Source organism: Dermacentor silvarum, chromosome 8, assembly GCF_013339745.2.
Source record: "Dermacentor silvarum isolate Dsil-2018 chromosome 8, BIME_Dsil_1.4, whole genome shotgun sequence".
Classification (NCBI taxonomy): Eukaryota; Metazoa; Arthropoda; class Arachnida; order Ixodida; family Ixodidae; genus Dermacentor; species Dermacentor silvarum.
The window spans coordinates 130,895,572-130,909,954 of record NC_051161.1 but is presented as its reverse complement, the minus strand read 5'-3'; the positions used below and the strand labels follow the sequence as shown (position 1 = coordinate 130,909,954).

At 51.6% G+C, this 14,383-nt stretch overlaps 1 protein-coding gene across 1 annotated transcript; it reads left to right on the top strand.

Annotated features, from left to right (window-relative positions):
- The first annotated feature begins 203 nt into the window (after positions 1–203).
- Positions 204–2,486, top strand: LOC119462424 (alpha-(1,3)-fucosyltransferase C-like). Its single transcript, XM_049672971.1, has 3 exons — positions 204–214; positions 1,274–1,569; positions 2,401–2,486. The coding sequence occupies exons 1-3, from the start codon at positions 204–206 to the stop codon at positions 2,484–2,486; spliced, it is 393 nt and encodes a 130-aa protein (XP_049528928.1).
- The last annotated feature ends 11,897 nt before the right edge of the window (positions 2,487–14,383 follow it).

Sequence of the window (14,383 nt, the reverse complement as noted above, 5' to 3'; positions counted from 1 at the left end):
CTAGACTAGCTTCAGTTGTAAATGTTTCCGCGCGTGCGCTTACTGCTGCTGTCGCCACTCCTTGGACAGCCGCCAGATGGCGGCGCCGTTCCATCGTGCTCCACTGCAGACGCCTCGCCGCAGCCTTGAGCTCGTGCGGACGGGCAGCCTGCGCGTATTTCCCGCTCCCTGGCGTTCTCCCTAAAGTCCAAATTAGTGACACCATGCCAAAGCAGTATCCACCTACAGCAATAAGATATATCGGGCTAGTTGGTTCATAGTGAAAGAAGCTAGGGTAAACTGAAAGGGTCCTGCATATAGGCACATGAACTGGAGTTCGTTAAGCGAAAGTAAAAATAGGTCAATTAACAATCGCTCAATGATATCTTGGCAGCCGCCATGAAGTAAAAAGCCATACGCACGGAAGCGAAGTTACGTATCTGGCATGCATTATTCGCGGATGCTCATAAAGTACAAGCACCGCGCTTCCGATGATCTCCCTCAATTCTGATGAACTTGACATCTCGAATTCTGTATCTTAATTATCAAGTGCCATTGTCTTAGAAGTTGCCGTGTGAGGCAATTAGCTTTTTTTATAGACAGGTTAAGGGTAGTCCCAGAGGTGATGGAATGTAATTTCTGGTCGTTTCATTGTGACAGAATAAAGGCGTGTGTGTTACGTTCTATATTGGCTATTTCGCAAACATAACACGTATTTTCCACTGTGGCATTGCTAGAAAGGCTTTCGGTCCACTCATTTCGGGGAATTCACTTTAAGTAAAGTATCACATTTCTTCTTGGTTACCTTTTATGAGCCTTTTAAGAGCCATGATTATGAACCAAAGTCACGTCTATACTCTACGCTGCTTATATTATATGCGCCCAATACACCTCCGCGTTACGGACAACCCGATTGGCGACGTAGAGGCAAACCGCTCAGCCACTGCTTGGTACTCTTTTTTTTTCGGAGCGATTCCACTAGTTTTTATTGATGGGTCCTCAAAAAAAATGTTACGACGTTCTATCGGCAGCGTACTTTCGTCATGACCGTTTCACAAGGGATAAATTCCCATATAACGCTTCGAAGGGCCGAATAAACAAGCGCGCGCATTGATTCTAATGCGGCTGCAGCGAGCCAAAGGAGGGTTCAGCGTGCCGCGCGCAATGCGCCAGCCCGGGGAGGGGAGAAATCCCAGGAGAATTAAGGAGGAAAGCGCACGCGCGGAGGAGAGTGTCGCTACTTTCAAGATCAAGGGGTTTTAGGCCGCTCACGTTTACACTGAATTATTTGCAGGAGGGACGCGGACTTCAGGGACGCCTACGGCGGGGCCGTCGAGCACGAGCAACACTTTCCGTACTCGATGGAGGCACTGCGGCTTCTGTGGCAGGGGAAGCGCCGGATGGCCATCTGGCCCGTCAGCCACTGTAATACGTTCGGAAAGCGCGAGCTGTTCGTTCGAGAGCTCAGAAAGCACATGGACGTCGACATAATGGGCAACTGCGGCAATAAACAAGGCTGCCGGGACAATTGCTGGAAGAACTTCAGCAGCGAGTACTTCTTCTACCTATCGTTCGAGAACTCCCCGTGCCGTGACTATACGTGACCGAGAAGCTGTTCAACCCGCTCGAACACGACCTCGCGCCCGTCGTGTTTGGCACCGCCGACTACGCTTATGCCGCGCCCCGGGGATCCTACGTGGACGCGCTGTCTTTCAGTTCTCCCGCAGCCCTTGCGCGCTACCTGGTGGCCACGTCGCGTGACTTCGACATATAAGCGCGCCCGTCGCCTGGAAGGGCCGTTACAAAATAATCCACTGGTACGGCTGGGATTTGTGCCAACTCTGCAGGGCGATCCGCACCGACGCCTTCAACAAGCACCGCCATTGCGAGGACATATTCTACTGGTACTTCACGATGGCGCGCTGCCGTGCCTGGCACCCAAGAACCTATAAACTACGGGAGTGAGCATGCACCCGAGGGAGAAGGTGCTCCTTTGTTTATTGCAACAAAAAGGGATCAAGAAGAAATTTCTTCTTGATCCCTTTTTGTTGAAGGGCTGGGGGTTACATTGTTATGAAGTGCACCACATATGTGTGTCACTATAGACAGTGGAAGGACAAATTAATGTTTGCCTAATAGATGGCTCATCCACTTCTTTGTTTATATGCTGAATAAAGTTAAGCATTTCGTATGGGGTAATTTTTATAAAAAACAGTGGCTTCAGTGTTCGCAGTCTACATGACTTTTTTACACCATGACATGTACAGAGAGAGGCTTTCCATGGAATTTTCAAGCCATGCAGGACAATGCTGGCGCTATAGCTGTTAGTCTATACCTATATGTCATTAAGACTAACGCGCATCAATGAAAAGAGGCCGTCGAACATTGTAAGCGCGTGTGTAGTGTATGGACTGTTTACAGCAACTCACCTTCTGGATCAAGTCCAGCGGGCGGCGGAGGCCAGTGGAGCCCTGGACCTGGAGGAGCCCACCCATAAGTCTCTATGACCCATTCCACTTTTCTTTCCGGTTTGAATAAAGTGTTTCATTCATTCACCCTTGAGCGCCGCCATATTTGGTCATGTGACCGGCAACCATTGAGCTCTTCCTGAACGGCGTTGTTGGCCCGCTTGTTTATAATGTCACGGCGGCCACAGACAGGCTCATACAACCGCAATTTCAGCCACCACGGTGAGTAACGAGTCGGTAGACGACACACGACTTTGGCCAAAACTGCAGGTACAGTGTATACATTTTATTTATCCGAGCAATGTGTTGGATTGCGCTTGCTGGTAATCCATACTTATTAGCGCCTGTCCCGTTCCTGTCTGTGTGTGCCTTTTTTTTAGATTCCGGCCCCGCTTTAATTCTTTCCCCTCAGGACCTGAATAAAGTTCGTACTCACTCACTCTGCGCTAAAACAGCAATAAGTTCATTTATCCGTTCTGTCTTCGCTGCAATCTTAATAGATGTGAAAGCTAATCGGCTGATGGCGACTTATGTAGCAGGCTGATGTTTCCTTTTACATTTTATACTTAATCATTCAGTGGTAGATGTGTAGGGCTGTTACGGCGGTGACCATGTGGTCGTTAACTGTGTGTGCAACACTTTCATTCGAGAATGCCTGTTTGCGACATGCTATGACCATGGTGGTTGGTTCCGACCACGTAATTCTTCTCGGTAGCTCTGATCAGATAATTTGTGAATGATTTTGCGATTACTTGCAGCGTAGATTAGAATGTATTCGCCTCTACACGAGGACAAAAATGTTGCAAGTGGCCGAGCCAGGCCCCGAATACTCTGAAGTTCCAGCAATCGCCACTGAGTGCGAAAAATCAACCGTTGTGCGTTCAAGCATGTAGGGCGTAAGTTGAACGACGGTAATTTGTTAGCATACTTTGATTCATGTTTTTTCGTCTAGGGGCGCTCAACGCGGCTAGATATTTGATTACAAATATACTGATAATAACTGACATAGTTAACATGCATTTTTTTACAGAATGAGTAAACAATGGTTTCATTGGACTTCTGTTATTAAAGCCTATCGTTATTAAAACTTTCAGGCAGCGGCCACTTGGGCGCTCCAAGTGACAAGACAAGCGTTGATATAAGTTTCGTGAAAACAAGTTTCTTTGTTTCTTTATATTGGATGCTCGGTTAGAAGTTTCGAAATATCCGAGTAGGGTTCATTTCGATAAGCAAGTTTCGGGCCTTCTTTGGCTTGTTTATGTCAGAAGCTCACATATATTCTGGTTGGGATAGTTAGCGCGGCGCATAGAATTTTGAAGATTTATTTTCTCGCAATGTTGTTGCGATAGCATTCAACGATCCTTGTCTGTTTCTCACACTTCTCGGCAACTGCAGCTTATGTAACCGTAATGTTTACCGGGAAACGCTGGCGGTGAACGCTATGCACGAAGGCGCGCTTTCTGGCAGAAACGCGGCCTCTTTCGTGGGCCGGCCTTCTTTTATTGTTTGCACCTTTAATATTTCGGCCTGAGAAGATTTATCATAAAGGCATGCGCTGTCGGTGTTTTGTTTCATCACAATTCTTTGTGGGCTGTCACTCTCAAAATTCCGCGGAATAGCTTTGTAAAGAATGCAATACAAAGTGTGAGCAACTTTCGTGGTAAAATATATTTGGAGGGCCTGCGTAGTTGGAACTATTTCCTCGCCCATGGGCGGCAATGCCAACATCAACGCCATATTTTCTGCGACACGGGGTCCTAAACGCTATCGAGTTAAAAACTCTGATGATAAGTGGTTCTTGAGGGAAAGGGAAAGGTTGGCGCTATCTTCTGCAGCCCTTGAGGGAGCACGGCTCAGCGCCAGAAACTCTCATTGGTCGTATGCTGTATGTCGTATGCTGTATGTGCGAGTGAAAGCACGCGAGGGTGAGGGACGCGCGTTTTCACGGGGAGCGAACGCACGGCAGAGAGCAAACGCGATTTACCAGTGGAAGGGGAGCGGTGGGCGAGGAGGTAATCTAGGCACCACAGTGCGTGTGCGTGCCCACTCTCCCACTGCGGCGCATGCGCGCAACTCTACCGGCCTTTGCCGCCGACTCTCTCCTGACAACGGCGTTTAGTCGTTCCTCACGTAGCCAGCGTTTTGACAGCGGCTGTGTGCGGTCACCCAAGGCGCACAACTGTTGTCGACGACGGCGGCGGCGTTTTGCCCGCGTTCACACCGAACGCGCGCGGCGTTGGTGACCTGTTTATGAAGAACGTGCTAACCTTTGCCGTACACCCTATGGCGGTGTACCGTAGCGACCATAAGGCCATGGTCACTGTGGTCACTAAATAAATGAAAACCACCGCATCATATATTTTTATTGCGATAGCAATTATATGGACACTCAAAAGCAGATTTCTGCCGTCGGCGTCGCCGTCGCCGTCGCCGTGAGGTTCCGTATGACGTCAATAGAGATGAAATCGTCGCCGCGCGCAGCCGAACGCTGTATGTGCGACTGAAACGGCGCGAGGGACGCGCGCTTTCACGGGGACTGAACGCACGGCGGAGAACAAACGCGCGTTCTGCGCCGTGCTCCTTAAGGGCTGCAGAAGTAGGCGTCTCTTTCCTCCTTTACAATCACCTATATGTAGAGCAAACGCGCCTTCTTCCGACGCGTGAAAGGCCGTGGGGGGGAAGAGAAGCGACGTTTAGCTGCGGCACCAAGAGCCTATTTATATCAGAGGCTCCGGCAACAGTCACCAACGCCGCACGCATTTTGTGCGAACGCGGGCAAAACGCCGACGGCGTCGACAACAGATCTGCGGGTTTCCGGTGCTGCTGCATGTCCAAGTTTATACCGCTGATAAAGCTACTATCATTACTCCGTATAGCTCTCTACAAATTTGCTATCGCAATTGATGCTTCTCCTTTCAGGTGAAACTGCGACAACTTTTTCTCATTCTTTAATAGTGCAAATAGCCAATTACACCAACACATCTTAATAGTCATAATCGGAAATACATAATTCCCACCACAGCACAGCTTCGCTGGTCCTCCATCTCAGCCCAGTAGAAGAGCTGACATTTTTTTAAAGCAGATAGGCTTTTTTATGCGGCAGAGGCGCTGTGACATCAACTCCACGTTATTTGTTAGAAACCTGTTGTGGGGAGTTGGGTGTCAGTTCAGTTTTCGTCAGTGTTTGCGAGATTTCTTTTTAAAATGCGTTATGTTGCAGGAACCATTGTGTAGCTGCTCAATTTGACAAAGTTGTTGTACAGTCCCTTTAAACGGCCCCTCACCAGGTCTGGCCATTTTGATCTGACAAACGCAATGCATACAATCCACGGTCACGATCGTGTCTGCTAAGTGTTACATCCCTACGCGCCGCGGAAACAGGTTAAATTTCAAACCAAACGCATTTTGCCATTCTCCTCGCGCAAGTGCGTCTACGTACATAAATGGCAGTGCGGTGATGTCGGTTATAGCGACACGTTACTTCAGGAATTGAAAAAACAATGTCCCAGTTTCACCCAAAAGGTGAAACACCGATTGCGATAGCAAATTAGTAGAGAGCTATGCGGAGTAAGGATAATAGTTTTATCTGCTGTATAAACTTGGACATGCAGCAGCACCAGCAACGCGCAGAACTATTGTCGACGCCGTCGGCGTTTTGCCGCGTTTGCTCCGAACGTGCGCGGCGTTGGTGACTGTTGCCGGTGCCTCTGGGGGCAGCTCGGAGGTTTTCGACGAGTTCAGAACGGGACACTCATCGAGCAGCGTCGGAAGTCTTTACTAAAGTCCCTAGATTTTCTGCTCTTTTTTAAGTAGCGATATCTACCTCCGTCGGCCGCCATGTTCTTTCTAACCTCCTGAAGCGGCGTATCTGCGTATATAGCATCCGATCGTCAACGGCCGCTACTGCACCACGCAAGTGAAATCTACGCTTCAGGCATGGGGCCAGACAACCAAATACGATCCCAAAAGCGGCTTAGTGCTGCGCTGTTGAGGCCGAACGCGAAATTTGTCTTTACGGCGACGGCTACAGCGTTGTATTGCGGTAACGCAATACGACGCCTGTCGCGTTTCTAGCTGCGGTCGCGCCGACCGCAGAAAATCCTTCGCACAAGGAAAAAACAAAAAGATAAACACGCACACAAACATAATCGTCTTCAGCCTGCCCTCAAGTTTGCTCGCAGCAGCGTGCAAGTGACTGCGGGGGACAGCGTTAGGAAGAACATGGCCGCCGAAATGAGCGCGACTAATGAGATTCGCCGGCGGTGCTTCAAAGCTTGTCGCTACTTAGAGAAAGCGAAAAAAATATCTAGGGACTTTAGTCTTTACCAGCGTCTTGCCTCGCAACGTTTTCATATAAATACCCATTTGATGCCACAGCTAGACGTCGCCTCCCCTCCCTCCCTCCCGTCCCCCACGCGCGACGGAAGATGTCGCGTTTGCTCTCTCTCTCTCTCTATATATATATATGGTGATTGTAAAGGAGGAAAGAGACGCTTAATTCTGTCACGGCCACTGGATAAAAAAATCACAGCATATCCACGAAGTGAATGATGATGAGTGGGCGAAGCACCGGGGGATCATTCGGGTAAACCACAGCTACGGACGAGAGATAAAGAGAGCGCGCGTCGGGAACGAGAGACTCAAGGTAGTTTTATCGGCTGTATAAACTTGGACATGCAGCAGCACCAGCAACGCGCAGAACTGTTGTCGACGCCGTCGGCGTTTTGCCCGCGTTCGCACCGAACGCGCGCAAAGTGGAACCAGAACCGGAAGTGGAACCGGAAGTGGCACCGGAACCGGAAGTGGAACCGGAACGCCATCTAGTGAACACTTCATAAAACTACAGGTGGCTACATACTACTACTACTACAACTACTACTACTACTACTACAGAGGAGGGAACGACCCACACCCTAAGGAGCTTCGCCCCTAAAAACAAGGTGCGGCCTGCCGCGTCGGGCGCGCCGCTATGGGAGCGAACGTGACCATAGCCTCCTCTATAGAAAAGTATAGAGGAGGCTATGACGTGACGGCCGTAGTTGCATTCTCGGCCGCTTGGCTGGGCCGAACGGCGCTAACTGACGGGGTTGGAACGCGTCAGCTTGCACGCGCGACGGCGTTCCAAGCGCATTCCTGACGCATTTGCTATGCCGATGCCAGACAACAGCCCCCGGCGTGTGGCGCCGCGGCGGATCACAGCATTTTCGACGCACGCGGCAGGCCGCGCCTTTTTTTATCCAGCGGCCGTGATTCTGCAGCCCTTCAGGGAGCACGGCGCAGAACGCGCGTTTGCTCTCCGCCGTACGTTCGCTCCCCGTGAAAGCGCGCGTCCCTCGCGCGCTTTCACTCGCACATACAGCATACGGCGCATGGCGACAATTTCATCGCCACTTGACGTCATACGGAACCTCACGGCGACGCCGACGGCAGAAATACGCTTTGAGTGTCCATATAATTGCTATCGCAATAAAAGAATTCAGGGCAACAGCAGTTATTTGTTTAATCTGTTGCTTCGATAGACGAATTAATGTTTAGAGAAATAATGAAACATACAAACCGAATGTCTGCCTGTCCTTGTTTAACCTTTGCGCCCTAACAAGACAAATATACTTCTGTTTCGTCTGCTTGTTCCTACGTCTTGAAGCCGCGCGTGCAGAGAGCGAAAATATGTCATTAGACAGTTTTAGCAGAGCGTCGACGGTTCGCTTCGCTCAGACCAGCGTATCTCAACGATTTGCACACAGCTGCTCAGCAGAACGCTAGCGGGAACGCTAATGCGCGGGCGCACAACGCTCACATCGGCAGCAGAGAGAGAGAGTTAACTTTATTAAAGGTCCTAAAGGGGCCTGGGCACCCCTTACGGGGGCCGGCCCAGTGGCTCCGCCCATGTGGGGACTGGGAGTCGGAGCTCGCCAGCAACCTGTTGGGCCTTCTGGACGGCCTGGTGTTGAAGGGCCCTGTCGGGGCTCCTGAGGTGGTTGATCCAGTCGTCCTCGGTGGCAGGAGACCCGAAGCAAGCGTTTAGCGCGGGACACTGCCACAGCATATGATCTAAGTCGCACTTTGGACTTTGGCATTTAGGGCATTCTGGCCTTATATCTGGGAGGTATTTGCTGCATATGTAGGGGTTGGGGTAACTGTGCGTTTGCAGCAATTTAAGCGCTAATTGTTGTGCTTTCTTTAGTGTTGGGTGGGGTGAGGGGAATTCCTTTTCGATAACTTATAGTGCGAACAAATCTCGTGATAGGAGAGGAGTGGCTCCGGGTGCGTGTCGGGGCTCCCAGTCGGTGAGCCGGCCCGCGTCCCCGCGCGGCGCGTAAGATCTCGCGCGAGGTTATGGGCCAGCTCATTACCGTTGGGGACCCCTGGTTGAGCGTTGAGGCCTTCATGCCCCGGGAACCAGTGGATCTGCTTGTCTTCGTTTATTTGAGCGGATGCTAGAATGCTTAAGGCCGCCTGGCATAGTGTACCGCAGCGGTATGCCAGTGCAGTGGGTTTGGAGTCGGTAAATATTGTGTCGCGCTGAGGGAGGGCTAGAGCAAGGGCAATGGCCACTTGTTCGGCCTCGCAGGCTTTCTTTGTTTGTATGGTAAGAGCATTGAGGGCTGTCCCGTCTGGGGCGACCGCCGCAGCCGCAAAGTAGGGTTTGTCTGCGTATTTAGCGGCATCTACGAAAGCCACGTCTGTCGCGTGTAGGGTGGCCGCTTTTAGTAAGGCTTGAGCGAGTGCCCTTCTTCGAGTATGATTATGCACCGGGTGCGTACTTCTGGGGAAGGGTAGTACTGTGATTTTAGCACGAAAGTGTTGCGGTAATGGTGTTTGATCATTGACTTGAGTTGGGATAGGAAGACGTATGTGTGAGAGGAGTTCCCGGCCCGCAGCTGTTGAGGACAGGCGTGTGAGCTGGGACATTCTTTGTGCTTCTGTGATTTTTTTGAACGTATTGTGTACCCCAAGGCCTAGCAGGCGCTGCGTGCTTGCCGTCATGGGTAGACCAAGTATTGGTTTCGTGCATTTTCGGATGAGGTTGTCCACTTTAGTTTCATCGCCTTTGCTCCACGCGTGAGCGCAGGCAACGTAGTGAACGTGGCACATTAAGAACGCGTGAAAGATGCGTAGTAAGCTCTCTTCTGTGAGTCCCGCGTGTCTATTAGCGACGCGTCGGGCGAGGTGAACGACTGCCTGAGCTTTTTTGGTGAGATGTGTGACTGTTAAGTCGTTTTTGCCATTAACCTGCAGGGTAACGCCTAGAATTCGAACCGACGACACTATCGGGATATCCGAGCCGTCCGTTGTGGAGAGGTGTGTAGTTGGTTCGCCGTTGTTGCGGCCGTGTTGCGGTGGCAGAAGCAGCAACTCGGACTTAGCTGCCGAGAGTCTGAGGCCCGTGGGCTTTAAAAAGTTTTGTACTGTATTAATTGCTTCCTGAAGGCTTGCTTCGATTTGCCCGTCGCTGCCTGCATTGCGCCAAATAGTAATATCCTCGGCGTAGAACGCATGCTCTACGCCTTCGATATGTTTCAGCTTTTGCGAAAGTTGTCTGAGGGCTAAATTGAAAAGAAACGGTGAGAGCACCGACCCTTGCGGGGTGCCGCGCGGGCCTAGGTTGTAGGTGTGTGAGTTGAGATCTCCAACTTTAAGTGTAGCCGTTCTGGCTCTTAGGAAAGAGCGGACGTATTCGTAGATGCGGCGACCTAGGCCTGCCTCCTGAATCTCGTGTAGTATATGAGCGTGGCTTACGGTATCGAAAGCTTTCTCTAAGTCGAGAGCTAGAATTGCTTTGAGGTCTTTGCTCCTTACTCTAAGTAACGTCTCCTGCAGCATGAGGAGTACGTCCTGCGTGGCCATAGCCGGCGTGAACCCGACATGATTGAATTGGAAGAGGTGCTCTTGCTGTGCATGTTTTGTGACTCGGCGGAGAATGACGTGCTACATCACCTTACCCACACAAGATGTGAGGGAAATGGGTCGTAGAGAGTCAAGCTCCAGGGGTTTGTTCGGTTTGGGAATGAGAATGACGGTCGCGGCCCTCTATTCTGGCGGGACGCTCCCTTGCTTCCAAACCTCATTCATGTGGGTGGCTAGTGATTCAATGTCATTGTCAGCCAGGTTGCGGAGTAGCTTGTTGGTGACTCCGTCAGGACCCGGGGCTGACTTAGTGTTGAGCTCTGCTATTACCGCGCGTATTTCAGCGCTGGTTATAGCCTCCTCAAATGGGTCGTGAGTGGCCCCCGCGTAAGGTGGGTAGTCTTCATGCGAGCTAGGTTCTGTGCCTATAGATACCGGGCTACTGTAGCTTCTAAAATCTGCGCATCTGTAGGTTGCTGCCCTCGCGCTTTGTGTAACAGTCTATCTAGGGTTAGTCGTTGCTCTGACTTGGTGGGCTTGTCGCCGAGCAGGTGCTTGAGAAGGCCCCATTTTAGACCTTTTCTCATGCGTGCGTCGAGCGAATTGCACACCTCATTTCACTGTTTGCGTGCTAGTGTCTGGCTGTACTCTTCGATTTGTCGGTTGAGCAATGTGATTCTTTTTCGTAGCCTACGATTGTGCTTTTGCGTTCTCCATCTTTCTTGAAGACTTTTGTGAGCCTCCAGGAGATGTGCGAGGTGGCTGTCCATGTGGTCGATGTTGCGTGTTGTAGAGATGTTTTTGGTAGCTTGTTTTACGTCCCGCTGTAGTCTCGTAAAGTGTTCAGCGAGGGAAGAGTAATGGTTGGTGTCTTGTTTTCGAATTTGCCTAAATAAGTCCCAGTCTACTATTTTAAAGTGGCTGGGCTCGGGGCTGCTTATATTGCAATAATGCAGTGCTACAGATAAAGTGAGCGCTACCTAGGTTAGCTTGCAGGTTAACCCATGTGGGATTCGATACGTTGCGTACTACGGTCAGGTCAGGGGATGAGTCCCGTGACACTGAGTTACCTATGTGTGGGGGGGTAGAGACGTCGTTAAGTAACACTAGATTATGTTGAGCGATGTGCGTTTGTAAGTGGCGACCTTTCTGTGTTGTGCGATTGTATCCCCAGTCTACGTGGGGGCGTTGAAGTCCCCCGCGATGATGAGGGGATGATGATGAGGGGATGGTTGCCTGCTATCTGCGTCGCTTTAGTTACTAGTGTGGTGAATGTTTCTGTACTGTGCGAAGGTGAACTGTACACGCTAAGGATAAATATAGATTGCTTAATGTGAGCGTTGTGGATGATTTCTATCATCTGATGCTCTATTTTGAGGTCTGGGCGTATCGCATGTGTCGTGTAAGCGTAAGGCTTAGTCACACAGGTGGCTATGCCTCGAGCTTTGTTCCCACAGACGGCCTCGACTCTGTATCCACGAAGAGCGAATCGGTCGATACGCGTTTTCTGCAGAATGACGGCCGGTCGTTGGGTTATAGAGCCAATGAATTGTTGTAACGTTTCTCTCCGCGTGTGGAGAGTACTAGTGTTCCATTGACAAATTGTTAATGATTGTGACGACGCCATTTTAAGGCCTAGGTATTAGCCCAGCGCGCTTTCCGCGTGCCAGGTCCTGCTCCCACACCTTAGTCCTCGCGTCCATTTGTGCTGGCCATGTAGCCAGCTCGTTAAGTTGTTTCTGCATGCTCTCGAGTTTAGCGTTGAAAGCGCCATACTCGGTCATGGTCTCCGCGCGGTACTTTTCTAGTATCGCGTATATGTTAGCTGTAAACCGTTCAAACTCGGATTGCTCTTCGGCCTGAGACGTCAGGCCTGCTCGTTTCTTAGCGCTGCGTATCGAGACGGGGCCGCTGCTAATGCTACCCTCGCGCGATGAGGGGGCCTGTTGCGTTGCTAGCTCTTCTTTAAGCGATTGGATTTCTTTAGCCTGCTCCGCATACATGCGTTTTAGCTGCGCTAGTTCTGGGTCAGTGTGATATGTGAAGTGCGCGAGTGCCGTGATCGTAGTGGGCAAGTGCCAGGAGGGAGCAACAAGCAAGCAAGCGACAGCCATCTTGAGAGGGGTGAAAGAAGGAGAGGAAGATGACCAGGGTGCGGGGGCAGCGGCCGGTCGAGCTCCTGGCCCAAGGCCGCTCCAGGCTCCCACCTGGGATCGATACGACAAGCAACTTCTTCCTGCAGCCTGCGGTTGGCGAACGTCGGTAGGGCGTCCGACCCAGGCGGCCCAGCGTCTCCAGCGCCGTGCCCGAGCTCCGGCTGGCGAACGCCGCAAGGGCGTCTAGCCGTTACCCGTCTCTACTACGCCTGTCTTCACAGCAGTGTCGATCATGGCTGCCTGACGATAAGGTGCTGACCGACATAAGAAGAAATGATCCCCTTGTACCGGTCGCAGAGGTGAAGCCCTTGGACTTGGTGTCCGGTGACAAGACCTCTACTGTACTAGGGTGACCCATCCAGGTTCCCAACGTCACAGCGAAGCTTGCAGAACTTCCTCCTGCATTATTGGATCCCTGGTGTTCGCCTGGGGGCGACCAGGGTTTTCTTCGACTGCTTCTAGCTTCGTCACCGCTACTCCACTTCGAGCTCCGCCTCTGTCGCCGCTTCTAGTTCATCCCACAGCCCAAGTCGAACCATGAAACTGTAGGCCCCCTTCCGACTTTTATGCTTTCTTTCTGGACTTATTCTTTTTTGTTGATTAGTTTGCTGAGTTTCTTTTTCTATTTTTGCTGTATTTTCTTTAATGAATGGCTTGTTGTGGTAACTAACGGCTTCGTCATTTCATGCGCTGAGGCTGTGCCTCAGTAGCGAGTAATTTATTGAAAGAACCTTATCACAGTCAGGTTGCTGTGGCAAGTGCCCCTGACGCTGCGCTCCGCGGGTCTCACCTTTGCCTGCCACCTTGTCGGCCCAGGTAGGCTTGTCAATGGGGATAGGAGTTCGTTGGTCTGGGAGAGGTCCTTGGGTTTCGGTAGTCTTGGCAGGAACCGGGCTGGGTCCTGGGGTGGGTGTTTGCTACTGGTCTTGCTTTCGGCGGCGACGGCGCTGACGACGGCGGCGCACCAGGTAAGGCAGCTGGTAGCGATGTCGGCATTCGCGGTCGCCCGTGCGGTGCGCTTCGCCGCATAAGGCACACACTGGTTGGTTGCACACGTGTGGGTTGTCCGTTGGTAAGTGTCCGCATTGTTCGCATACCTTGGTTGAAGGAGTGGGGGCACACGTCCTGGCGGTGGCCCACTTGGCCGCAGTTGCGGCAGGTGTCGATTTGACGCGTGTACAACGTGCAGCGGTAGATGACCTGGCCACAGTAGACGTAGTTGGGCACTTTGAGCCCGTTGAAGATCAGAATCACCGTTGCAGTGTTCTTGATGCGGCGCGCTCCCAGTAGGCTTGGGTTGCGCGGTTGGATTAGCATGTGGTTGAGTGCGGCGTCGTCGAAGTCAGTGTCGACGCCGCGAATCACGCCTCGGCTCGTAATACCGGCAGGTGAGAGGTAGACCGTGACCGGGTGTTTCTGGTCGGTGAGGATGATCTCGGTTACTCGACTGTACGCTGCTGCATTAGTAGCGCTGGGCGTACTGACGACAAAAATGTTCTGCATCGAGTTGGGACAAATAATGTCCTCCTCCGTTCGGCAGCAGAACCAAGAAAGCTGCCCACGCTCCGCTACGAAGCCATTTGAGCGGAACGTTAGGGTGCGTCTACTGCTTGCTTTGTCGTTTTACAGCCACGCTGAGAGCGCGTGGCCGCCATCTCTGGAAGACGCCCGTGTCAAATAAGCGGAATCGATACAGTTCATGCAGCCAGCGGAGTGTGTGAAATGTTATCGGGGCGGAGCGTAAGCGACGCTTTGGTAAAACTGTGTATTTTCTACCGTGTTCCAGCGCGCGATCATGCTCTGTGAGCTGCTTGTTCGTATAGCACTGACTTATACCGCTAGTCAGGTGTTTTCGTGCACAGCGTGCAAAGTCCGGTGCTGCACGAAACGAGATAAACGCAACAGCTTGCGCGCGAGACCGTCAGCGGATGC

Coding starts and splice junctions, on each gene's coding strand:
- LOC119462424 (XM_049672971.1), top strand. Junction 1,570..2,400: donor GTTCGAGAACTCCCCGTGCC/GTGACTATACGT, acceptor GACTGTTTACAG/CAACTCACCTTCTGGATCAA.